The sequence below is a fragment of the Pavona decussata genome, unplaced genomic scaffold, assembly GCF_977016875.1.
Source record: "Pavona decussata unplaced genomic scaffold, jaPavDecu1.1 SCAFFOLD_175, whole genome shotgun sequence".
In the NCBI taxonomy this organism is placed as follows: Eukaryota; Metazoa; Cnidaria; class Anthozoa; order Scleractinia; family Agariciidae; genus Pavona; species Pavona decussata.
Window position 1 is genome coordinate 173,722 of NW_028145586.1, and position 26,279 is coordinate 200,000.

Here is a 26,279-nt window from a genome sequence, read left to right on the forward strand (position 1 = left end):
TGCTGTCGGCATGTACATTAATTTTGTATAAAGTTCCACGAAAATCCATAACCGCGCGGCGGGCGGTTTAAACCTTGGAAGCCTGTGGCCTAATCCAAAGAATTGAGCAAACGGCCAAATAAAAACTTTCCCTTTTAAGCTGGAAATACTTTGTAGGGATAAACGGGATTTAACTGCAGTCCATACGCCGCTCCCTGGGAATAAAGTTCACACGGTACTTATTCACTTGCGCGACATTATTAGGAGGACTGAAATCATTAAACGACGTCATCGTTTTAACCACCAAGAGATCAAAGTAGAAACTTTTTCGGCGCTAAAAAGCCAACAAAGCCGCAAAATGGGACGCAAAGAAAGCGGGAAAAAATGAAAACAAAAAACCTTTTCCGACTTTTGTTTCGCAAAAAACAAAAGCCGGAAAGGCGTCTCGTCCCACAGGCTAGCCAGCCGGTCCTGGATGGGCTTGATGTCCTCTCGTTTTACTTTATAAGCCGTTCACACGAAAGAGGAAGAAGCTTGCCTGATTTGTTTAATGCTTAAACAGACAACAATACATGCAGCAAATTATGATGCATCGCATGCGAAACTTTAAAATGCACCAAAATAGAGCCGATTTTGTGCAATTTCGATTTCAAGCATTCATACCACCCTCTTGCACCAAAATACCCATGCGGTTTGTGGATTTTTTTTATTTGTAGTCTGATGTCACGTCTGATTAGTGGCGAAACAATAAACACTCCAGAAATAATTTGAAGTGATCAGACTGATCAGGGTTTTTTTTTTTTTTGTTATGTTCTTCTTGCAAAACAAAACCTGAGTGGAAGGATGGAATGCTTGTCATCTGGATAGCTAATAATTATAATATCACAAAAACACCTTAAAACTGTTAAGTACTTTCCTTTATTCAATAATTACCACCATCTTCTGTACCAGTAACATATTCAACAATCACAAATATCAAAATACTCTAAACTGGGTTGACGGCAACAAGGGTGTTAGACACCCCCCTTCTCATACCATTTACCTATTCGTCGCTGTTCCCACCCCTGACATGGAAGCTGCTGCCTGTGATTTTTTCAATTATTGACCAAATATTTTTTGATTTCCCCTGTCCTCTACATAAAAAAATAGCAAATTTTATCTAAAATCAACCTATTTCTAGAACCAAACTATAATCTGGTATAAAACAAGGCTGTATCTACATGTACATACTAAGCAACCAACATAATTTAACCTATAAATAACCCTTTCACTCAGGAGTGATCAATATGTAATTTCTCCTTACATTATCAGTACATTGTCAACCAGACAGGTGATGACAACAATAAAAATCATCAACTAGGTGATATTGTTTGATGTAACACCAAATTCCGTGAACTAACTTAAAAAGAAACATGTGGCAGTCAGTCAGGAGAATTAACATTCTGATCATGAGAGTGAAAGGGTTACAAAATTAATTATCCAAGAACTAAGTTTGAGTCACTTTCAAAACACGGTTGCACTTCAGCATCAGAACAGAATTAGGTATTGCTAAAAAAAAGGTCAGTGTAAATTTTAGGGGGAAACAATGACTGAACAACAACTGTTTAGCTCAAATAATAATAATAATAATAATAATAATAGCGACTTCTTAACGTGTCAAGCAACAATCTATATAACAGTGCCAAATAAACAAAGTGCAAAATATTTTAACTTTGCACTTCTACAAACACATCTAGTAAAATAGCTACCACCATTTAAAAACTTGTGTACTGTCAATATTAATGTATGAAAATATGCCGAGGATAAACTATTGGCTAACTCTATATTTTGCTCATGAACAAGTCTAAACCATTTATTGCCGTATCCTATTTGCTTGAGACAAAACTGATTGTAAAATATTATTTTTCGTTATTAAGTAAACCACAGTAACACCATTTAGAGCCTAGCAGCACTTACTTGTTATAGATAATTGGTGGAGGCCTCATGCCAAAATAAAACCTGTGAGAACTAGGAGGATCATCAGAAAGTGGCGACGGTATTCAAATCTAAAATCCCAAGTTTCTGCCAATCTAACAGTCGCCTCTCTAAGGCAGAGAGGTAGAGCTAATCCTGAGTGTACACCCTACAGCAAGTCAACATAGTATCACCTAAATAGTCACACTATAAAGTCCTAAAGTGTGATATCACAAATATAAGAATTTGTGAAATTATGGGATTTGTTGAGATACTTGGAAAGAGCATGATGAAAAGTGCCTACTTGCCAAAAATCAGCATCTTGTTACAAATTGGGGGTGACATGTTAGCACTGTTATGTTCTGATGGCTCCTCCATATTTGAGTTAGTTCAAAACATTATGTAGACTTATTAGAAACCAAGCCTTTCAATACCCACTATTTTCCAAACAAATCAGGAATCAAAGACTTCATAAGAAAACCAAAAAGTTGGAGAGCACTTTGAAAAAGAAGGGCTCTGAGACAGCTTTGAAAAAAAAAAAAAAAAAAACAAGATTTTGAAACGTAAAGAACTGTTAAAAAAATGAATCAAACAAGTTTTGGAATTCGAGTATAACTTGGATAAATACAGTTTACAGAGGCCCCTTCTCACCACATCATTCAACCCTATAACAGCAAAAGCACTGTTAGAAGCTAGCAAAATCAAAAATATTTCCTTTTTTCCTTTGATTTTGGAAGCCTATGGTGTCTTGCCTGCCAGTGTAGTCTGAAAATATAGACCCATAAAATAGGTCTTGTTGGTAATAGATGCCCAAAATCAAGCTTTGCTTACCAGGAAACCAATTTTAGCTAATGAGCTCGACTAATTCCACCACGTACTCCTCAACTGCAACCCTTTAGTCCCAATATCAATATCCACTTTCTCCTTACTATTTTCCATTTTATTTTTCATGGTATTAGTTGGGAGAGTTTGTTGAGACATGAAAACAAGTGAAGGCATGCGTGGAATAAGGCCCTAAGTGACTTTTGATGCAAGGTCAAATTCTCTTTTTGTTTCACAAGCCAATACAATGAAATTTGGAAGGAGAATCTAGCAATTTATCAGAAGTCACTTAAGGCTTTTTTCCAGGCACCCCTTCAAGTTATCTTTGGTGATGAATTCCACTGTTCTCATTACCTGGATGTTTGATCAAGTAGTGATTTTGTAAGGAGAAAGTATATGCTAATCAGTGTAGGGCTTAAAGGGTCAAGCCACTAGTGTCCATGGTATAATTTAGGTTTACAAAAAGAGCAAAAGTTATGATTAAGTATACATGCATCAGTCTCTGGAAAAGGGCAACCACAACTAGGCCATGCATAAGCTATGATGAGTACAGTAGGTTTACATTCGGCGAAAACTTCCAAGCCTTGCATGGCAGTTCGGACAACAATGGATGACATCCTTGCAGCCATCCAAGCAGAAGGGAATCAAACAACAACCTAGCCAGCAACTGTTAAGAAAATAATAATAATAATAAGCAATTATTGTTATACACAGGCAAGTAAAAACTTACAATATAATGTTTCGACATTTCGGCGACATCATGAATGCCGTCATGATGTTGCCGAAACGTCAGAACATTATATCGTTAGTTTTTACTTGCCTGTGTATTTCTAAAGCATTATTAATTAGAATTATTGTTATTTGAAAGAAAATTACCAAATGAGTTAGCCAGTCTAAAACATGTTGAATTCCATGATTTGCTTTGGGTGGTTCACAAAGGCCGTCACCTCTTTTGTGATCATTTTGTCAAAACCAGCCAACTTCAGAGTTTAATATCTCTGACACCAGCCAAAAAATAAAAACCAGTAAGGTTTATTAACAAAAATGAGCCCATACATGAAAATTTGGCACTTTTTTTTTTTCAAAATCAGCAGTTGTGCCCTTTTTCCATTGAGCCCTTCAATTGTCCAGTTCTGTATGAGAAGTTGAAATATCTTTGGCCCCCTGTCATCATAAAAAGACCCCCTAAAATCCCTCATGGGGCAAGGCTGATTACTAGAATAAACCCTGACACCCTACAATTTCTAATCAAGCAAAGCATATATTGACATATATAATTGACAAAACAATATCAAAGTATATATTCATTACTGATATACCATCAGTCATGAAATTTACCAGCACTACTTTAACTTATCAGTCGGTGTTTTCAGCATCTTTGTCTGTTTGTGTATGTTGCTGTTCGTCCCTGCAGACCCTTCTGTGCCCTTGAAGGTTGTGTTTTCACATTTTCCCCCTTTAGCAAAATTACGTCATTGGGAGCCATTATTTTGATGTTCAACCCTCCAAGTCTTTAATGAAAATTGCATTTCAATTCATTTCCACACACCCCCATTTAACCAAATATGAAAACAAAAGTTATGATACTAAAAGATTGCTATGCTGCAATAACTTAAAACCAGCTTACCCCAAGAGGCAAAGAGCACCAGCTGCAAGCCATGTTAAGGTCCCATCTTGATATGTTGTACATGTAATGATGTGTGTCTGGCAGTGCGGACAAACCATGCTGACAGGAGACTCACCAAAATGCATGTTCACATACACTGCACCAACAGGCTGTGTGATGATGGTTGTTGTGGCTGAAGGTTGTGGTCCTGGGGGAGATTGGTAGGGCTGTGGTTGTGGGTAGGGTTGTGGGTACGGCTGTGGCTGGGGAGTGTGGTACTCTCCAGGCTTGCCTGGTGCCTGATAACCTCCTGGAAAAAAAGGCATTGTATGGTATTTGGAGGTACATTTACAACACCAATCAAGCTTCCCAAACTTTTTTAACAGTTCTGCTCCTTTTTTCTTTCTTTCTTTTTTCTGCTGGACATGAAATGACATTGACTTGATATTTTGGCCTCATTTTTCTTGGAAACAAGATGATCTTAACTAGCTGATGGAATAGTTTGAGTCACAAAGATAGCGTGATTGATGTTTCCCTTGTCTTACGCTGCTGATCGTTATACTGGAAATTGCGACCACACACATGGCCTCACTCATGTTTTCTATTCTGGTTATGTGATTTCAATAAAAGTGTAAGATTACAAATTGTTCTCGTTTCACCAAAAAAAAAAAAAAACAAAGAAAAACAGCCAAAAAGCTTTCCTAAATGAAACTTTTAGTAAACATTGACAATCAAACCTTTAATCTTTTTTTCAAGTGGATTTCCAGCTGTTGTGTTTAAGCATCAATTCAACAAATTGATGTCATGTGTGTTTTAGCTTATCAATGACCTTTCCTCGTCATATTGTGGTTCTACAACTGTCAAAAAAAGCATCACTCCTTTGCGAGTAACTCTCCAATTTCTACCATTTTAACTGTCGAGTGCTTCTTAGAAGTTATTCTTCCGATTTACCTCTTCAAAAGGGTTAATTTTCTTTTTGAAAATGGCATAGTTGAGTCTAAAACTTGTAAACAATATGGCCGCCACAAGGAGAGAGCAGAATTTAATCCAGGTTTAATGAATAAATCAATGATGATTTTGACGTCACACAGGTAGAGATGAGGGGGTCCCCTCCCTCGTGATATATGCACCAATAATAGATTTTGATTGGGCCAGTTTTGTTGAAGACAATCAGAACAATAGATCCTTTCCAGGGAGAGAGCAGAGTTTAATGAATAAATTAATGTGCAGATTTGAAGCTTCAACGAAGAAAAAAAATACGATGAAGATACCAAGCCCAATTTTAGACATGGTCTGCCCTGCGGGCATCCCGCGTAACTAAACATAAACCAACAATAAAACGCAGCACAACGTCCTTGGACTAAATTGAATGCCACGTGCAAAAATTCAAGCACTTTGAAGAAAAAGGAAAAATCAACCTAAAATTTGACGTAAGACAGTTACGCTGCCCCGCTCTCATCCCTTCGGTATAATTTATTACAAGCACTCAATCAGTATTTTTCACAAACTATAATTTTTCAAAAATTTGCATTGGTCAGGCAAAGGGAAATGAACAATTTTAGGGGGATGGACTTTTTGCTATCTGTCTTCAATGATACTGCTGATGGAGATTTATAGCTACCATATCATCGCGGCTATGTCAGATGCATCAATATAGCAGGCTTTTCATTTGGCTCTACCAATAGGATTCTAAAGCTGACTAACCATTATATAATTTGTGTATCTGGCCAGTGTGCTATGTAATGAAAAGTATCTGACGGAGGACCAGCTCACAAGAGCATGAAATACTTTATCTCAAGTTCTTGCATTTGGACAGAAACCAATCAACGTAAGGTCTCTCTGATCTGCATGCATGGCAGTACGTACTAAATGAAAAGATAAGAGGATTTGTAATTTGATGAAGCGGAAGAAAGGTAACAAAGCGATATTTGAAAAAAGAAAAAGCGGAGGAAATTGAAAGGAAGATACAACTAATTTATTCTTGCACATCCACCCATAAGAACTACGTAAGCTTACATAAATAGGTCAAGCGAGATTGACGCCAGCGAATCTATTTTTTTAGTACTTTTACTCTTCGTAAAAGGTCATGTTGCTTCGAGAAAACCAAAACCAAAACGAAGTTACACACGCGAAGCTCTCGCAATAAGCTAGCAAAACTACAATTAATAATAATTTGTTGATAAGTTACCTCCAGTAGGATATGGCGGTGGGGCTTGATAGCCAGAATCTGTCGGGATGGCACCATAATTGTACGGTGGAGGTTTTCCTTGATCTGCCATGCTTTTTGCGCGTTATACCTTGCTCAATAGCTTTCTTTTTCTGGGAATTACGGTAACCGGATCAGTTCCTCATCTCGTGACTGGAAACTGATTCGCATAGTGGGACCCAGACTTCTCCGCGAGCCACCGCGCCGACTGAGTGCTCTGAGTGCACACCTTTTGTCGGGAAGATGTAAATCGGGAAAAATCGACGGGCCCTCACTGTAAAGTCCCTCCCCATCGATAAATTGTTTTAAGGTTTTGAAGTTTGTCTCTCATTCGGGGCTAAAAAGGAAAGAGCTACAAACGCACAGGAAATAGCCAATGGGCTCTCACAAAAAGGCATCTTGAGGAGTGCGGTATCATTTTGAGGAAAACGTTTGACCTACAGCAAATTAAATGTCAAATCACTTGAGCCCTCTTCTAACCAACCACTTTAAAAGCGTTTGAAATTTAAGTGTCTGGACGCCTTGGTAACGTAGTTTGCGCTACAAAGTGCCCCGAGAGTTGTCAGTACAAGCATCTTGCTTGCATCTGGAAGGGCCTAAATTCATGAAAACTAAATGAGAAAAACGCTCTTTTTTTTTTTTCTGGCTGTATGCCCAGAAAAGGGGATAGGAAAGACATGAAGAGTAGTACCTTTAAGTGGATAAAATTTGTGGGTGTTGGCAATCTAGAATTACCACCAATAGGGTCATTCAAACAATGTGAAAGGAAAGGTAAGTACTTTGTCAGAAATGGTACCTCTTTGTGGTTAGAATGTAAGCCTTATCCTCAGCAAAATCTGGTACTATAAATGAGTTTTTTACAGAATTTCCAATAAGCACCTGGGGATAAACATGCCTCCAGGCTACCCACTGAGCAATTTCTTGAAACAAGCCTGGGGCAAGATACGTGAAAAGGGGGGATGCAAAGCAGTTTACAATAAAGCCAAGTGTTGACAAACAACACCAAGCCATGCCTTGTTGTTGCACAAGCCTGGACACACTGTGCCCTAACAGAGCCAGGACGTACTATGCTGTAAAAGAAATTTGTTTCCGACTGATTTCTCTTTTTGTTGGCATCGAGAAGAGAAACTTTTTCTATTGTGGTTAATTTCACTGATTTACTAAATTGTTCAGAGACTGAGGGAGAGTGCCATGAGGTCCATATTCATTATTTACAGAGCTGTTTCAAGATCACACATGCATGTTGTAAGGACTGTTTTAACCTGCGAACGTAGACATATCTCTGGCTGTCACTTCCCTCCGCTGAAAAATAACGTGAGAGAAAAGCAACAGGTAGGCTAGGACTGTTTGGAAATGAAAGCCTTCAGTTGTATGGTGTAGATACAAATATACTACAGAACTTAGAAGTTCAACAATGAAAGAACACCTCAGCAATATTATGATTTTTCATCATTTATTTATTTGGCAAACAAACATCATTGACATTGCCACATTTAGGTGCGCTTGGACTTGAAGTACTGCATAAGCACATCATGTGCTTGACCTTCTTTTCCATAATCCTGTAGAGAAAAAGAAAAATACAGCTTTAATCTTAAATGCTATTCCTTAAGTCAAGGTGTTTAAATTGGCCATTTATCTTCCAGAATTGGATGGCGATTCCTGTGCCTTTTGTTAAAAGATACTTGTTTACATTTAGTTATTGTAATTCATGATAGATGTTATTATTTAAGTTGCCATTGTGTATTTTGTGTTTGATCTTCCTGAAAATAATTAGCAGTTTTGCTATTTTAAATTTGAGTTTAAAGAAAGAGTATACAGCTACTGGCTGTTCTTTTTTGTGATACTATATAACATGCAGTAGAAGTCAGCATGGTTCCAACTTTTTAAGTCAACAGAGAAATCCTAAATTGTTGCCCAACTATGGTCATGGTGCACTGAATATTCGTCGTCTGTAGTCAAGAGATATCCTATGATATATATAATTTTGTGTGTCAGGGAAAAATGGCGAAATAAAGATCGTCTCCAGCTTTTGTGCAATAAAACTGTGCTGTGTTATCAATGCATTGAATTAAAAAACAATTATCTTGCTCAATCTTGCAGAATATACCCCACTTTTAACTCAACCCTAAGTATTGGAAGGTAATTATTCCGTGCCATTTTTGCAGGATAATTGTTAAGTAGCCGTCTTTCATGCTGTACCAGATGTTTCTAACTGTTCCAGCATGACCAAGTAGTATTTTCCTACTGGTGTTGCATATTTAGACGGTAGTACAAAATTTGCTATTTACTGGTGCCTCCTCAGAATTGTCTTTATCGATTCCGGTTTTGGACGTATCCTCACATCGTGTCAGAAGAGGGAGTCCTTTCTTTCATCATAGGATGGCACATTAACTTACTATACTCACAGCTTTTAACACAGTTATTAATCATTATATTCTTTTCCCAAACTCAATGTTGCTGTGTGAAAACTGTAGCCACAAAGAACTGAAGAAGCAACGTGCAAAAGATGGGAAGGGGATGGATAACTTAATAAAGGGCCTGACAACTTATCTATAGTATGAAATTCAATAAACATAAAAATTAACATTTTTTTGGCACTGCTTAAAGGAGCTCTGTCACTGTGATTTTGCTGTGTTTTCGTCAAAACTGCTCAAATATTTGACAAAGAACCTTTTTCCTAACATGAAATTACTGTTAGAGTGCCGGGATGAAAATATTAAGGGATTTATCCAGGGAAGAACAAGCTATAGTCAGTTTTTAGCAACTTGTACACAATACACAGGAACAACTAATCCATTTCCATCCCAGCCAAACATAATACTAGTTTCTGTGCATTAGAAGGGTTGTAACTATATCATTACTTTGACAATTCCATTGATTCAAATATGTTTTTCTGGCTATTCAAAATAGGTGACACTGCCCCTTTAAAGGCAACAAGTAATTGGAATTTAGGCAAACGAATACAACATGGCAGGTACTGTGTAGCTACTAAGCAAAGCCGAGAAACTGACCAGCAAACATCACCTTACCTTCACAACAACACAACTACAGCTGACAACCTTCCTGGCTTTCCCTTCTTTGTCAATCTTGCAGAGGCCAGCCCACTCACCAAGTTTCTTGTTATCATCAACCTAAAAATCCCAATCAGAATAAAAAATGTCAGAAATATATTTATCCAGAGGGGAGACCAACAAAAAAGTATCAGCAGTAACAATAGTCTGTACACAATACAAGGTCTACAGAAGGACCAACCAAAAAAATTCAATTCAATGTAAATAGAAATTTTTTAATTTCACCCAATTTAAAATAAACAAAAAAAGGAATGTTAACTTGATGTTAAATTACAGAGTCACCTAGTTAATCAGAAAATTAAATAAAAGTCCTAGTGGGAGTCCAATCCATGATTATTGGTACCAGCTAACCACAAAGTCTTGTGGCGAGAAAAATTACATATTTGACCCATGATCTTGAAAGCTGTGAGGCTGGAGTGACATCAAAAGACTCACACAATGTGAGATACATAAATGAATAGAAGTTCAAACAACTTGACTAAAAGAAAACAGCTTTCATTTACAAAAGAGTTGTGTCACGAACCTTCAAGAGGTTGATGTTATGTTCAGTACAAAGTGCTTCCACAAGTTTAACATACATGGCCTCATCACAGTTGTTGGCCAAGATACACAGATGTGCCTGGCGCCTGTAGCAAAGGAACAGAGATTGGTTTAACTGACATTTTATTTAGAGTAAAAAATATTACACAATATGATGGTTGACCTGGCTATCAGAGTCAAGAGTTGAAATCTGAAGCACGAACCATACAAGCAATGTAATCTCAGAGAAGCTTCATTCTTTATATGCTAACGGTAACAAGGACTCAACTTGTCAACTCTTTAACATTTATATTGGAAATTATGCAATTCAGCCAATCCGCTGCGAGGTAATTCTGAAACTAACTATCAAATCATCAAATATCTTATTATCCACTACCCTCTGGGCTTTTCAGGAATAATTTATGTAACACTGTGTGGGGGACTTTGCCAAACTGCTTGTGGCACAGTTTAAAATAAGTAATGAGTTATGAGAGAAATGTGATGGTATATTTCCAGCCTGGTGAATGAATGAGAATGATGATTATTCAAGAAAGTGACGCAGGCAAAAAAGGTCTTAGGTTCGACTCCTGATAGGAGCACTCGGATTTCTTTTTTCCGAGTATGCCTGCGTCACTTTCTTGAATAATCATCATTCTCATTCATTCACCAGGATGGAAATATACCATCAAATTTCTCTCATATACCACACATTCGACATTCAAATCCTAGCAGTATGCAGGATGTTTGTCCCATGAACCTAGTTTAATGACCTTAGCACCCACGAGTCTCCTGTAGCTCAGTGGTAGAGCATCCGAACTAGTAATCGGAAGGTCTTAGGTTCGACTCCTGATAGGAGCACTCGGATTTCTTTTTTCCGAGTATGCCTGCGTCACTTTCTTGAATAATCATCATTCTCAAGTAATGAGTTATGGCTAACTCTATCTAGCTATCCATCTGTTAATCCCTAAAGTGAATGCCATTTCATTTAACAAGAAATATAAACTTTACACCCATGTACCATAAAACGTCTGAAAGCTGAGAAAAATTATCATTGACAGTATCTCTTGAACCAGATTAGCAATAGTTTATTAATGATTTTGATTTTAATAGGATCTAAGCCTCAATTTAAAAAATTCAAATACTAGGCAGATAGTCTTGTGTAAAAAGAAACAAGGCTGAAGAGTTATAAGGGCAGTCATCAAATTCACAGATAAGAGGGAGGTCACAATTTTATGCTTCTATTAGTGCGCCTTTAGACAGTGAGACAAATATGGGGGAAATGAAGCCTGTGATGAGCTGGCCATCTCATCCACATTGAGCACAAAGTTTCTGTAGTAAATCTCCACCAACAAGGACATACTTCTCAGATTCAATTTTTGGTGAGGATGTGCTGCCTTGCCCTGACCCTATTTCTGACTACAACATGCAATGTTTCAAAAGTAGTTGGTTAAAATCTGTACTCCATATTTGTCAGACCAAAATAGCTCAAAATCCATACCCCTTGAAATGCACATACCTACAAGCAAAACAACCTAGCTCACCAAGAGATGGCTTATCTGCAGAATACCCTGCAACTTGGAAGTTCTACCCCAAAACAGTAGCTACGTGGCTACACAGTCAGAAAGACCACTCCTTCAAGGCATGCTAAGTGAAACACAAACAGAAAAATGTGTCTATTTCATAGCTGTGTAGCCACTTGAAACATACTCCACGAAATAGGAGGGTGGGGGGGGGGGGGGGGTTCTCACTGTGCAGCCGTGTAGCCAAAATATACTCCAAAAACTAGGAGGGGGGCAGATGGTCTTTCTCACTGTGTAGCCGCATAACCACTACTCTTTTGGGGAAGAGCTTTACAGTGGTGGGGTATTCCGTAGTTATTCCCAAGAGACTCCCGGAAGTTTAGTGGTTTGAGTCTTTGATCGGTGTACAGAAAGGTCACTGGTTCGATTCCTGTGCCGTGTGTACTAGTGTTTCAGTAGCAAGTTCATTTTACATACAGCCCGATGTTCACGACAAACTGGATACGATTTTAACATATACCTAGCTGGACATTGACCATCTTTCTCTTTATTTTAAGATGAATGTACTTTACAATTCAAACTTATACCTGTCCAAAGCTTTGGCAGCCTCATGCAAACCTCGAGCAAGACCATCGTGAACCAGAGCGGTCTTCAAAACTTCTTGAAGAGCGGTGTTAACGTCCATTTCACCAACAGTAGGTGTTGGTTGCACATCATCTCTGTCAGCAAAAACCCAAAACCGCGTAATTATGAAAACCTTTCGAAGCCTCGCCGAAAGTTCGAACAATAAACCGAACAGGTTCACGTGAATTTTCTACATACCCTTCCGCGTCAGACATGGTTTTAAATCAGAGCGGAACTCCTTACTGTTGAAAAAAAGAACACAAAAGAGAGAATTAAACCTAAATCTTTCATTATGCGTCAACAGTAATAGATTTTGTTCCATGATGCTCAAGATTTTAAGAGATTTTTCGCCTACATGATGCGCTTTATGTACTTCGTATTTCTTGTTCCCGAGGAAGAGGCCGACAGAGGAAGTCACGTGGTATTATACCCGTCGTGCCCAGTCTCCTACGCGACGACCCCGTTGGCAATCATAAAGCAAGGTTTACGACGTTGGCCATAATATTCATTTTACACAAACTGATTATCTGTTACAAAATAATATATAATGATAGAAGATCTTAGCAAGCTCTACGGAGCTTTTCAAAGAAGATCTCCATACTCCAATGAACTATTTTTACTTAAATACAGAAAACCTCAACCATGCTGAAAAAACTTTACCATATCTGACTTTTCAGCACATGTTCGAGTGAGATCTGGGAGCGATTATTTTTTAATTCAGTCCTTCTAACAGGTGAAACTTAAAAAAGGCTTGGTAGAAGCCCACCTTATAACTTATTCATTGAATCAAAGCTAGTTCCATACTTCGTTTTATTTCAGTACTGGTTACCTTTTGCATACTAACGAGGGTAAAAAAAGGGGCGCCCCTTTTGGACGGAGCCTCCCCGCCAACTAAATGAAGAACCCTCGGTAAGGAAATTGTCTGTTCGGAGAGTGTAACGCAGTGGCGAGATCAGTCTCTTCCACTCAATACATTCCCGGACGATGTCCGAATCCGGGTTCCAAATTCCAATTGGAGGATTCAAATGAAAACAACCTGCGAGAGATGGTGTCTTTCCTCAGAAACATCGCTTGTGGTTTTATTTACTGTTGTTAGTTTATTTTATTCTTAAGCTTCTTTATAGTTGCTGAAGCACGTTTCAGTAAATACTGGGAGAGACAATCGGAGATCATCAAATTGAAATCCGGGAGAAGTCAGCGGCATCAAAGAGAAACATACTGTATATGACGAAATAACCAAGGCCAAAAATATGTTCACAAGAAATTCGCAGGTTCTGGAACATCTCGATTTCCACCTGATATTCCACCTCCGATGAAATCCGACTACTATTCTGGCCCGAAAGAAGCCGACTCGGAAATTCTCCGTTACATTTTCAGGGATCCGCGTTGCGGTTGAAACGGGCGACCGTTTATTGCACCTAACATCGCCGAGCACAGCTGAACATTCAAATATACGGTGATAATAATGGCGACATGCCTGAAAACAAACAAATAAAAACTCGTTAAGGATTGAAGTCATTCGCTGTAAACAGTAGGAGTAGGAAGCTGGCACACTGTATTGTTCTCGATCGGACGATAATTAATTTAAAAGGACGATGAACAAACAACCATCAATTCGTGACGATTTGTCAAACTTGGAAATTAAAAGAGTAATTACACCGAAAATTGATCTCCCAAATCGCAAGAATCAATCCTAAACAGGCTAAGTACTTTTCCTTGTTCTCAAAACTGCCACTTATTGGAAACAAGTTGCTGTGAATGCTTCGTAGCAACGGGCAAGTAGTAATAACTTATTCCTAATCTGACAAGTGATTGGTTTTCTTAGTTATTCTCATCACCTTTCCGTTGAAGTTTCTAGCAACAATAGTGCAATTATATTTACAAAGGTTGATGCTACACCGTACCGGTGATGGTTGCATGTTCGGTAGTATATCGGACCAGTTTTGTTTTATACATACGTGACTTCATTGTAAAGCATGATAGAGCGGTATTAACTATTTCAATTCTGTGTTGAATTGGAAAAGGATATTTGTCAAAATATGTACTTGAGTCGTTAAGAGAAGAAACCGGGAAGAAACATCAACTTTTTATTGATCCGTAAACGACACAGGCATACTCGGAAAAAGGAAATCTGAGTGCTCCTATCAGGAGTTGAACCTAAGACCTTCCGATTACTACTTCGGATGCTTTGAACTTTTTTTGTATAACATCAAGTGAAGGAGTTGAAATTTTTAACAGGAAATTTTTGTTCAAGTTGTTCATACAATTGGCTTGAATTGACACCTGCCCACTTCTCATTTCAGCTTTGTTGATTCAAATTAAAAATGGAGTTGTCAGTTACCTCGCAATTTCATAAAACTGTCGAGTATTTGTTCCGGGTCTGTTTGCTTTAATGGGACAGGCGTGACACGAGCGCCATTTCAAAAAGAACACTTCCCGGAATAGAACCCACAAAACGGCTGTTAACGTAACCAGCGAAACTCTTAGAATAAAAGCTATAATTTACATCACTAAACTTTAACCAGTGTAAGATCTCGAAATGATATTTGAAGAAACTTTACCACACAAATATTGCATTCAATGTTAATAAGGTGAATGCTCTAAGGTTGTCAAAATGGAAGGAGAACTGACATTAATAACAAAAAGTTAACTCCACTGCGACATAAGCGGCATGATATTCAATCAACCATTTTTATGAGGTAAGTTTCATGGTGTAATTAGTCGTTTCTTCAAAGTTTTTTCTAGTTAGTTTTCTGAGAGACTAAAATGGAAATTTTTTTGTCGGGGATGGACAAGAAAAAAAAAACAGAACGAAACTTGAGAGCGGCAATATCACGGTAAATAACAACTTGCACGCTCTTGTTTTTGACCATATCTTGGCGAGAGACTGCTGAAAATCTCCTTGACCGGTCAAAAGTGAGGATCACCTAGCCTGTTCGAGTCGTTCGGGTATTGGGGGCGGTGTAAAGGCCGGAAAATGTTGATGGAAAAGGCGAGTAATTAAACTGCTAAATAGTTTATCATTGCGTCAGAACTTTCCACAAGTCAAAATTTAAATCGATCGGCGCGTGAGAAGAGTAGTATTAATAAAGACCACCTTTCCATTACAACTATGATTGCGTCCGATTGACTGTATTCCGGAAAAGGAAGAAGCGGAATAGCTGTTGGATTTAGTAAATTTGAGAAAACGTTTCTGCAAACTTTCGCTAACACATGATATTTTAAGAGCGATTTTGTACTCCAGGAACTCCAAAAGCCTCTTATGAGGGATTTCTTGTCATCATAGTATGTATTCCTATTCCCGAATAGGGTCGATCGAATTTACCCTAAGAATCTCACGAGGCTTAAAACATAACATCGCATTTCTTTCACGCATGTCCACTCATCGACGTTCAGATACTAGCAGTATGCAGGATGTTTGTCACATGAACCTAGTTTAATGCATTGGCCTTAGCTCCCACAAGTCTCCTCTGTAGCTTAGTGGTAGAGCATCCAAACAAGCGGGAGAACTCGGATTTTCTTTTTCCGTGTAAGCCCCTGGCACTGACTGGAATAAAAACTTTATTAACACTGAGAATCTTAGTAACCGTAAAGTTTCTCAAAGGAAACAAAATTCTTAGCTTGCAAAACAAGCTCCTCTAATCGCAAGGGCGATGAGAGGCACCTGTATTCAAAACTGTCCTTATTTCGAGGAGGGGTTGGATTCTTGAAATGGAACCTCAGCTGTTGGTTTCAAGAGAGTTTGCGTACTCATGGAGACCGGCACTACTGAGCTTCAACAAGACACAATTGTGTCACATCCTCTTGGATTCTACCGTATATTTCTAAACGCAATTTTGAAAACTATTATTTAATCTGCTAAAATGTTCGTTGGTTTCTGTAAGGACATCGTGAAGCAATAACTAGAAAAAAATTATTTTCTTATGACCCTTGCGAGTAAGCTGGATTTTCAGAAATCGTATCTCCTCTATTTTGCATGAAGTTGTCAGCTAATTAAAGCTGTTTCAATTCTGATGCCAACTTTAATTTATACGAAATTGGCTTAGTTGGCCAAATAATTCAAAACTTGCTTCGATTTTGGAGTGAATACACCGTGAATCAAGTTGAAAATGATCTTCTCTCGGAATTGAATGGATCTCAGGATCTTGAATTGGATTTGATCATGATGGTGTGCAATCATTGAATTGGAATTTTCATTCAGTACCCTTAACTTGTATGGTTTATCCTATAGTTCCAGGAAGCCTATAGTTTATAAGCTACCGGCTTCTATATAGGCTTCCTTGCCTTTACCACATTTGATCTTGTTAATAATTTAGTTGGAATATTGTATATTATCTTTGATGTATTTCTGTATACTGTTGTTGTATTTCTGGTTAATGGCAAAATAAATGAATGAATGAATGAATTTTTTTTTCTTTAATGCCGTCATTTATCTGTACAATTCTTTTTAGGGGTGACACATTGGGTATTGTTTGGAGATCATCCGTTAAAATGCTTACGAACAGCAAAAACAGAATGTAATAAAATGATAAAAGTACTTGTTTGTTTAATTTATTCTCAGAAAATAGCAAGACATGAGCTCCTTACTCGTCCATTTAACATGCGTTTTTGCTCTTGGTTTCTTGGTATCTACTGCTTCATGTATGCAAATGGATTCACTTGTGGCAACCAAGAAAAATCTCATTCTGAAGGGCCACGTTATGCGTCGCCAGCGGGCTACCAGCCAACTTTCATGCGCGCACCTTTGTTTGCGGAGAGATGGTTGCTTGTCTTTTAATTACAAACTGTCATCCAACACAAAAGGACTCTGTGAACTGTCGAGTGGCACCGCTGGACGCTTTGATGGCGGTCTCTTGGAGAGAGCAGGGTGGATATACGGGCAAATAGTTCGCTCCAAACTGATTCCTGCTCAACAGAATGTTAAGACCGGTAAGAATGTGAGAGTAACTCGAAGATTTCCATAGTTCTCATACTTCTGTTCAAAGCACCCTGTGTTGAAGTGAAATGCTGCGCATCCTTAACAGCATCACAATCATCATCATCATCATCATTATCATCATCATCATCGTCATCATCATCATCGTCAACATCATCATCATCATCATAATCATCCTTACCCTGAACCTCACACTGACCATCACCATCATCACCGTCATCTTTATTATAATAATCATCATAATTTCTTTAGTTTGTGCTCTCGGCTCGCACGTCATTGTATATTTTTCGAAAGCGTTTCCTTGTGCTGTGTTTTTCGCCGGGTAAAAATTATTGCCTTGAGTCTTGATTTGTTCATTGTCTTCTTTGCATCTTTTGTTTTCACACCTGCCTATGACTCGACCGAATCAATCAATCAATCAATCAATCAATCAATCAATCAATCAATCAATCAATCAATCAATCAATTATGGGCCAAAGTGTTTAATTCGATTTTGTTTATATGAGACGCAATTGAAAACCTCTCCTGATTAACAGCAATCTGTCTCCCCTTTCGTCCTAGACGTGTCCATACAAGTTACTTTCACTTCACTTGGTGCTAAGGGTCGCGAAGGCCCTAAAGATACATCAGGCTACCAAGGGACACCACTGGAGGGCAAAGTACAACTTAATGATGGCGGCACCCAAATATGGAGCGTCCCGATAACAGGAGTGTACAGCGTGACAGCCTGGGGCGCGTCAGGAGGGCTCGACACGAATGATAACGGGGGGTTGGGTTGGACAAGTGGAGGGAAAGGTGCAAGGATCAAAGGGCTTTTCAAACTCAACGCTAAAGAAAAATTGAAGATCCTTGTCGGACAAAAGGGGAAAGGTGGAAGAGCTATACCGGTTAATCCTGGGGGTGGGGGTGGTGGGACGTTTGTTACCATGGAAGATGACACACCACTTGTTATCGCCGGGGGTGGGGGTGGGGGAGCTAAAATAGAATCTGTTAATGCTTCTTTAAATGGAGACCCCGGGCAAGCAACAGCGAATGGAACGCGACATGGAGGTTTCAATGGTTTAGGAGGAAGGCGGTGTCCACATTCTGATAAAATTGAGGGTTCTGGGGGAGGGGGTTATCAAGGAAACGGGGAGTCGTCTGCGACTTGCGAAGGGGGCCAAAGTTTTCTCAATGGTGGACTCGGAGGCTTAAGCCGAGCTGGAATTTCAAATGGGGGGTTTGGTGGTGGGGGAGCAGCCACCTCGTATCCTGGTGGAGGAGGCGGATATTCCGGTGGGGGAATAGAAGCAAAAGAACACAAACAAACAGTGGCTGGAGGCGGAGGTTCGTATAATGGAGGAACAAATCAGGAGAACACTGAGGGTGTGAGACGCGGAGATGGCGAGGTGATAATCACGTTGATCCAATAGATCAGGACATAGCCTTTTCCAGGATAAACGATTAATAAACAGCATAAACGAGTAAACTTAGCTTTAGCAACAGATACAATGGTCTCCATATTTTGCAAGAGCTTGGCAAACTTAGCATTTTCTGAAAATGTCGGCCATTTATGTTAAATACTAAAAATACTTCTTAAAATGTAAATTGGCTGGGTGATAGCTCTTGCCAACCAGTTACACATTCCTTGTAAATCTCACAATTTTTAGAATTTAATTCCTCTGAAAATGCTCAATATATCAGACCAATATTTACACTTACTGCCAACAGTAACATTTTCTTTTAGTTTATGGTGTCCGGTTTGTAGCTTGATATATGATCAATTCGAACCTCCAACATCCTTCCCCGGCATTACCCGGGCATTTGACCATTTTCCGTACCCGAGGAGTGAGGCATTTGACGAGAGAGGGCCTTCGAAGAGGGTGGGGGATTTGAACTTTACCCGGGTGGGGTGGGGAATTTGAGCCTGTCAATTGTCAAGTTGAAGTTTTCTTTTTGTACGGCGGAATACACTAGGTTCCTGATCTATGGACGAGTTTAAGGGTAAGTGTATCCCAAACTGAAAAATTTTGTTTTTGAAGAGGGGCATTGGACAGTCAAGTTCGGCCCTATTGTAATGTATTTGAATGGCTTTTCAACCCCGCAGAAATTTTCAAATGATCAAATGCCTGGGGGGTGCTGGGGAGGGGGTGGTGTTGACCTTTTTTAGAATTGATAGACGCATTTGGCTTATCGTATGTGGCACCCCTCTTGCGCACTGGTAGGACTGAGCAAACGTGATAACATTTATAATCTGATGATACTAAGGGAAGTAGCTGAATGTATAGAGTGCAGTTTTTTGTTAGTTGGACATCTTTGGAAACTATACAAACGATGTAATACAGGTTTGCATGATAATAAACCATTTTTAAACCATTGTTCTGTTCACCAACTATCAAAGCCAAAACTGTAGCCCTGTTACTTAATCTCGTACCCAGATCTCAGTCGGTTCGGGAATGTCGAAACCGTGGGAGATCTGGGTACGAGATTACCTGTTACTGTAACTGTAGCTGCCAGTTTGAAATTCCGGAAACTTTCATACCGTGTCAAACGAAAAGATTTTTACCATTCACGCAAAGAGCCTCAGTTCAAACTTGCCACCTCATTGGAGGGTCAAAAGATTCACGTGATGGCGCCAGAAGTCAACAAACTAAATGTTGCACTGCCACTAGATTGTGACTTTGAAGGCAATTTTCAGGGGAAACTTGTTTTCTTGTTAGTCGGTAGAAAATGATCTCTTTCTCTGTCTGTGTGTGCGGCGGAAAGGGAACATTTTGTACAAATGCAAGGTAATTAATTCCTGTTCAGTCGGTTACAAACGGCAAATGTCAAGTTCTTTTCATTTCTATTTCAACGGGTTGAACCGGAAATTTTTCTTGAATGGAAAGCACCCCCCCCCCCCCCCCCCTCCCTTCGGGTATAGGCTGCCTTGTGGTTGCTAAACAGGCTTCACCGCACGGGAATATTGTACATAAAATAACAGAAGGCAATCAAAAGAGCCGTGAACGGGATGATTGAATCTCAGCGGATTTATGACGTCACCCCATAGCAACCAGCCATTGCGAATATTTCAACTTCCGCTTGGCTCTGGCTCGTGATGCATCCACCTACGATCAGAGTATGACAGTGCATTTTCTAAGGGAACTCAACGAGAATTTACAGCGTAATAGTTGAAATGTTGTTTCCTGTATTCCCACATCATTTTATGGCCTTTAAATTTAATTTGTTCGGATTCTTTAATTTGGAATATTGCTCTCTGCAAAAACGAGCTGCTGTTGGCTTTCCAAAAACGGTAGCTAAGCCTTTATTCACACTTAAACTACGTATTTAGCCCTCCGAAAGCGAAAGGGATTAGTTTTTTAGCGTTGCCGAAGTCTAAGGTGACCTTTCGGTAAAAGAAAACGAATGTCAGAGGCAGATAATGTCTTTCCGAACAGAAATTGCACAGAAAAGAACCGTTGGTTGCTCCCAACTTTCCAAACGTTTCCTGTTTGTCTTTTCATATCCCAGTAATGAAACTCAGGTATAAAGAAACTTGTAACCAAATCTAATTTGACGGTATATAAGAGAACACGCCACAGAAGGGAATTAACGTTTTCTTTTAAACAAAACCCTCACAATAATGTTAAGGAGTTGAAATGATCATCTGGAAGTTGTTTATCTGAATTAGCATGAAACACCTGCACCACTTCTCATTCAGTTTTTTGTTTGACATAAACATGGCCCTGTTAGTCCTTTCATAATTTCAAAAAACTGTCGACTACTTGCGTCAGTCCTGTTTGCTTTACGGCAATATGTTTTGTAGCATTTAAAAATAAAAGACGATTCCTGTTAAGGGCGACAGAAAACTGATTACCATTGTTGGCGAAATATACAGAATAATGGCTACAATTTTGCATCACTAACCCTTACCGGTATGTTATAAACCGATGATATTAAGAGAAAACGTTACCATACAAATATAAGCAATATCAATCAAGAGAGTACCTTGTGTCAAAACGGAAGGACAGAAACCATTAGCAATTAACAGTTTACTGCATCAGTGGCTTGGGAAATCGTTTTTAAACAATAAGTGGCGTATGTTTCTCGGTCATCTGATGAACAAAATTTGTTTGGGTTAGTTTCGTGAGAGATAGAGAGCCGGATGTAATGAAAAGTTCTTTCGATGATAAAAACACAAGGCAAAAGGAAAAACTTTGCAGTACCAATATCACGGTAAATGATGTATAGTGCACCTTTATATTTGACCACGGAAAGGAGCAGCTGAAAGTATCATTTTGAACGTAAAAAGTGAAGATCTCGGATCTACACTGAAGGTTAGTATTGCACTTTTTGTTCTTGGGTCATAGCTTGCATCAGAGTGCTTGAGACGGATCTCCTGACCTTTACAGCAAATTCTCAGTAACTCGAACCGTACAGGACAACAAAAAACTATTGTTATGAAACTGTTTTGGTTTTGAGCGAATTAGAGTGATCCCGAAGACATTTCTGAGACTCTACAAGAGGCTAGTGTGTCATATATTCTTGGATTCTACTGAGTTTTAAACTGATTTTTAAACAAGCATACTATTTTGTCCAAGAGATTTGTCTTGGCTCGCTAAAATGCTCGTTTATTTTCTGTTATAATAGAGTTACCCAAAACAACTAGAATATTTTTATTACAAAACTTGAGAACCGGGCTGAATGTTCAAGTGTCTTATCACCTCTGTGTCAATGTTACTCCCTGGCCAACCGCGCAAGTCGATCATTGCAAGTCTGAAAGTGAATCTGAAGCCAACATTGACTTTGATTGTACTAATATTCGCTCAAATTCATTATGATATTTTCAACATTTGGCCAGTGAGCGCAATTCTGTGCGAAAAGTCGACTAAACATACACGGTGCATTTAAGGAGACATTTCTAAAAATAATGCTGAATTGAGTTAGTGGTATTTTGAACAAAATTCGATATTGATAGTTTTTAAAACTGTGAACTCCAAATGGAAGACTGTTGATCTTGTTATGGCTTTTATGCTTTGTTACAAGTCTTCTATCAAAAAGTATTATCTTAACTGTATACTTTCGGAGCTCATCTGCTAAATAGAGGGGTCTAAATAGTATAGTGCAAAAAAGTAAAAAGGGTTATTAAATGTGAGGATTCTTGCTTAATTCATTATCAGCAAAGAACAAGACATGAACTCCTTGTACATTCATTTAACCTCCGTGTTTACCATTGGGTTTTTGGCGGTTAATGCATCATGTACGGATATGGAGTCGCTTGTATCAACCAGGAAGAATTTCCTTCTGAAGGGCCACGTTATGCAAAGGCAGCGGACCACCAGCCAGCTTTCATGCGCGCACCTTTGTTTGCGGAAAGAAGGTTGCTTGTCTTTTAATTACAAACTGTTGTGCAACATAAAAGGACTTTGTGAATTGTCGAGTGGTGCCGCTGGACGCTTTGATGACGGTCTCTCGGAGGGAGAAGGGTGGATTTACGGGCAGATAGTTCGCTCCAAACCGATTCAGGCAGTTGAACAGAACAATAAATCCGGTAAGAATGTTCAGATTTCAAATTCTTATTTTACAGATTTTTTAGCGAAAAATGGAAAAAAGAGTGCAAACTGATACCATCGATGTACATCTGTGCTCGTACTTCTATGTAACGCATCGTGAGTTGAAGCGGCATCATCATCATCACCATCATCCTTACCCCTCAACTTCACCGTCACTGATCACCTACATCATCATCACCATCATCATCATCATCATCATCATCATCATCATCATCATCATCATCAAGATCATCATCATCATCGTCGTCAACATGTTCATCAACACCATCATCATAGGATTCTTTTTGCGTTCCTCTCGCCTGTGATTGTGTCTTTCTCGCGCGCTCTACCCACTGGTTAACGCAAGTAATCAATCAATAGATTAATCAACCAATAAAGCGATCGATCAATCAATCAATCAATCAATCAATCAATCAATCAATCAATCAATTAATCAATCGATTCATTCATCCAGCCATCATTTTGTCTCGCAATTTGGATTTGGTTTTAGGACACACATCCCCCTGGTAGATAATATTAACAGCAATCTGTCTCCCCTTTCTTTCTAGACGTGTCCCTACAAGTGACCTTCACTTCCCTTGGTGCTAAGGGTCGCGAAGGCCCTAGAGATACACTAGGCTACCAAGGGACACCACTGGAGGGCAAAATACAAATTAATAATGGCGGTACCCAAATATGGAGCGTCCCTAAAACAGGAGTGTACAGCGTGACAGCGTGGGGCGCGTCAGGGGGAAACGCCACGAATAAAAATGGAGACGTGAGTGGGACGCGCGGCGGCAGAGGTGCAAAGATCAGAGGACATTTCCAACTCAATGCTGGAGAAAAGTTGAAGATTCTCGTGGGACAACAGGGAGGAATTGGAGATTCTTACTCTGTTAAACCTGGCGGTGGGGGTGGTGGCACTTTTGTTACTAAGGAAGATGACACACCACTTGTCATCGCTGGGGGTGGGGGTGGGGGAACTAAATTAGATGCCTTTGGTACGTTATTAGACGGGGACCCGGGGCAAGCGACAGAGAATGGGACACGGCATGGAGGGTACAATGGCTTAGGAGGAAGGCCGTGCCCCTTTGCTTCAGATTTTATCGCAGGTTCCGGGGGAGGAGGTTATCGTGGAAGCGGGGAGTCGTCTAGTAGTTGTGATGGGGGCCAGAGTTTTCTTAATGGCGGCCGAGGAGGCACATGCTGGTCGAAATTTCAAAACGGGGGATTTGGTGGTGGAGGAGGAGCTGAGTCATATCCTGGGGGAGGAGGCGGATATTCCGGTGGGGGAATAGAAGCAGGTGAAGCTCCAGCACACAGCAAGACAGTGGCTGGGGGAGGAGGTTCGTATAACGCTGGTACGAATCAGCAGAACACTGAAGGGGTAAGACAGGGAGATGGCGAGGTAATAATTAAGTTGATCCAGTAAGTGATACGCTGATCTTTAAACTCTTTACACGGAAAGACACTGCAGCCATGGCAAAAAAGGCATTTTGTCCGAGAACACAATGTTGGGTAGAACTTAGTTTGGTTTAAAACGAGAGGAAAATTAATCATCACCATCCGATTAGACTGAGCCGGTACAATTCAAGTTGCAGTATAATACCTTAATTATAGCTTTCATTTCTCACGAAAACTTACTTAAGCGGCCTCAGGGAGTTTTCTCGCTAAACTTTCCCTAGTTTAGTGCTTTAATGGAACAATCTAATCGATCTATGGTGGGCCGCTCGCCACATTGTTCAACTGTGTTGTATTGATCATTGGTATTACCTAAAACGCTTTTGTCGCGTGTAAGGTAGGCTTGAAAAAGTTGAAAAAATGATCTTGCTTTCTAGAACATTTGTAAATAACTTTTAAAAATATTTTATGAACGGCGTAGTCACCAAAAATAACAGTAAGGGATTAATCTCTGTTGCTATAAAATGATAAACAATCTCTGGGGCATTACACCTGTAAACAGAATGTCTTTGCTAGCTTTGAAGAAAAAAAAACGTTATAAAGAAATTACCGTTCATTGTGTGCTGGAAACAATAAGACTCTTTTGGGCTTATGGATCTTGCGACATCCGATTGAAAATCCCCCAACAATCGTTCCGGCTCGTGGATGTCTAATGTAGTCTTTATTGACCCATCAGTTTAGGTTAAAGTATACAATTAAATTAACTAGACGAAAGGACAAATCAAGGAAAGCTCAGTGTTTCCAACACTCACAACTTTTTTTTTTTTCAAATTGACAACGAGCGGAAACGTGGTGTAAGCGAGCCTAACGAACCTGAAGATTATCAATGGACAGTTTTCATAAAAATTTCATCAAAGTAAACTAAGTCGGATGAAAACTTTTCAGGTACAAACGATGTAATCAAACGATCGTAAAACCGACCTTAAAGTGAGGCCTAGTTTTTGTTAAGTAATGTCTGTGAAACTGCATAGAACGTTTTAGCTACCTTGTTTGCAGAATCCCATTTTTGTCTGTACAGCTGAATACAGTGAATACATGCCATTTAATGGGATCATGGACCATGGAAGCAGGGAAGCTCCTTTTCTTACAGGACTAGCGGATGTGATTGATGGTCAATCTAAACCAAAAAATTCTGTTGGATTTACATTTTTATTTTTGAACTGATTTCTACATCAAACGTTAGATTGTCTGTTTTTTTGATCTACCAAGCATGAGGCTCTTTGCTCGGACGGTAAAATCCTTTTCATTTGACATGGCTTGAAAGTTTCCGGAATTTCAAACAGACAACGTTAATGAAATGTTTCCTGTGTAAATGGGCATCAGAAAATTAAACAGTTCATAGGCCAAGTTTACTCAATGTTAAGGGTATCCCTGTCATGGACCAACTGAGTAATTAGATCAAGGTTTTAGTCGCTTCATGTCACTGCAACAGCGTTACAGTGGCGGCTTTGATATTGGCCAGATACAATCCGATTATGACAGAGCATTTTTCAAACGTTTCCTGTTTGAAAACTACGTTAAAGGCAAATGGAACCGACAGTAAATAGATAACATGCAGGAAACCAAAGGGGGGAGCATGAACGTTTTCTATAAAAAAAAAAAAATCACAATAAGTTGGATAAATTAAAATGTTGAATTAACATTAAACATCTGTCTCACTTCTCATTCAGTTTGTTGTTTGGTATACATACGGCTCTATCAGGCACTTGATAGTTTCACAAAACTGTCGAGTACTTGCTTCAGTTCTCTTTGCTTTACGGCAATAAGTTGTGCAGCCTTTTTCGGTTTTGCTTTTCTTCGTTCTGTGATTGGCCAGCAAAACACGCGCCACGTCCTCAACCAATCAGCAGCCAAACCAAAACCAATCGTGACTTGTTCGCACGCGTTTTCCCGCGCTTGGCGCTTGTTACATGTATTTGATTCGATTTCTGATTGGTTCATTACGCTGTTTGCGTCTGCCGGTTGTGATTGGCCAGAAGAATTTACTTTGGTTTTGGTTTTACGACACTCAGATGAAAACCGGTCTAAAGAAAGGACAACTCCCGTCAAGAGCAACAGAACGCCAATTACCA

The 26,279-nt window shown here is 39.3% G+C and overlaps 5 protein-coding genes across 7 annotated transcripts in view; 3 read left to right on the plus strand and 2 right to left on the minus strand.

Moving 5' to 3' along the window:
• Positions 1-878: 878 nt before the first annotated feature.
• On the minus strand, positions 879-6,725 carry LOC146463472 (lipopolysaccharide-induced tumor necrosis factor-alpha factor homolog). Its single transcript, XM_085084215.1, has 3 exons — positions 6,549-6,725; positions 4,382-4,670; positions 879-3,421 (listed from the first exon to the last, which is right to left on the minus strand). Exons 1-3 carry the CDS (start codon positions 6,637-6,639, stop codon positions 3,313-3,315), a joined length of 489 nt encoding a protein of 162 aa, XP_084940341.1. The 5' UTR covers positions 6,640-6,725; the 3' UTR covers positions 879-3,312.
• Positions 6,726-8,002: 1,277 nt separating this feature from the next.
• On the minus strand, positions 8,003-12,736 carry LOC146463473 (small ribosomal subunit protein eS12-like). Its single transcript, XM_085084177.1, has 6 exons — positions 12,656-12,736; positions 12,499-12,542; positions 12,264-12,395; positions 10,161-10,263; positions 9,596-9,697; positions 8,003-8,125 (listed from the first exon to the last, which is right to left on the minus strand). The coding sequence occupies exons 2-6, from the start codon at positions 12,513-12,515 to the stop codon at positions 8,060-8,062; spliced, it is 420 nt and encodes a 139-aa protein (XP_084940303.1). The 5' UTR covers positions 12,516-12,542; positions 12,656-12,736; the 3' UTR covers positions 8,003-8,059.
• Positions 12,737-13,946: 1,210 nt separating this feature from the next.
• LOC146463474 (uncharacterized) lies at positions 13,947-19,592 on the plus strand. 3 transcript variants are annotated; one of them, XM_085084197.1, is made up of 3 exons: positions 13,947-15,013; positions 16,873-17,229; positions 17,798-19,592. In XM_085084197.1, the coding sequence occupies exons 2-3, from the start codon at positions 16,875-16,877 to the stop codon at positions 18,646-18,648; spliced, it is 1,206 nt and encodes a 401-aa protein (XP_084940323.1). In that variant the 5' UTR covers positions 13,947-15,013; positions 16,873-16,874; the 3' UTR covers positions 18,649-19,592. The 3 variants fall into 3 exon arrangements, with proteins under 3 accessions (XP_084940323.1, XP_084940320.1, XP_084940321.1); XM_085084194.1 differs by having other exon boundaries at positions 13,947-14,999; positions 16,752-17,229; XM_085084195.1 differs by having other exon boundaries at positions 13,947-14,999; positions 16,862-17,229.
• Positions 19,593-21,360: 1,768 nt separating this feature from the next.
• Positions 21,361-25,799, plus strand: LOC146463475 (uncharacterized). Its single transcript, XM_085084184.1, has 3 exons — positions 21,361-21,531; positions 22,375-22,745; positions 23,316-25,799. The coding sequence occupies exons 2-3, from the start codon at positions 22,388-22,390 to the stop codon at positions 24,176-24,178; spliced, it is 1,221 nt and encodes a 406-aa protein (XP_084940310.1). The 5' UTR covers positions 21,361-21,531; positions 22,375-22,387; the 3' UTR covers positions 24,179-25,799.
• Positions 25,800-26,247: 448 nt separating this feature from the next.
• The window catches only part of LOC146463476 (uncharacterized), a 4,338-nt gene continuing 4,306 nt past the window's right edge, over positions 26,248-26,279 (plus strand). Inside the window, exon 1 of the mRNA XM_085084193.1 lies at positions 26,248-26,279. This exon is cut by the window's right edge and continues 16 nt beyond it. The gene's annotated coding sequence lies outside the window, so the exon portion shown is untranslated.

What these genes read in the sequence shown, in the direction of transcription:
- LOC146463473 (XM_085084177.1), bottom strand. An exon ending in GCTGCCAAAGCTTTGGACAG is followed by an intron (nt 10,264 to 12,263) that starts GTATAAGTTTGA and finishes CCTTTGCTACAG; the next exon opens with GCGCCAGGCACATCTGTGTA. An exon ending in GTAGTTGTGTTGTTGTGAAG is followed by an intron (nt 8,126 to 9,595) that starts GTAAGGTGATGT and finishes TTTTCTCTACAG; the next exon opens with GATTATGGAAAAGAAGGTCA.
- LOC146463474 (XM_085084197.1), top strand. Translation starts at nt 16,875, where the DNA reads ATGAGCTCCTTACTCGTCCATTTAACATGCGTTTTTGCTCTTGGTTTC. An exon ending in TCAACAGAATGTTAAGACCG is followed by an intron (nt 17,230 to 17,797) that starts GTAAGAATGTGA and finishes CTTTCGTCCTAG; the next exon opens with ACGTGTCCATACAAGTTACT.
- LOC146463475 (XM_085084184.1), top strand. Translation starts at nt 22,388, where the DNA reads ATGAACTCCTTGTACATTCATTTAACCTCCGTGTTTACCATTGGGTTT. An exon ending in TGAACAGAACAATAAATCCG is followed by an intron (nt 22,746 to 23,315) that starts GTAAGAATGTTC and finishes CTTTCTTTCTAG; the next exon opens with ACGTGTCCCTACAAGTGACC.
- LOC146463472 (XM_085084215.1), bottom strand. Translation starts at nt 6,639, where the DNA reads ATGGCAGATCAAGGAAAACCTCCACCGTACAATTATGGTGCCATCCCG. An exon ending in ACCGCCATATCCTACTGGAG is followed by an intron (nt 4,671 to 6,548) that starts GTAACTTATCAA and finishes CTTTTTTTCCAG; the next exon opens with GAGGTTATCAGGCACCAGGC. An exon ending in GGTGCTCTTTGCCTCTTGGG is followed by an intron (nt 3,422 to 4,381) that starts GTAAGCTGGTTT and finishes TTTTCTTAACAG; the next exon opens with TTGCTGGCTAGGTTGTTGTT.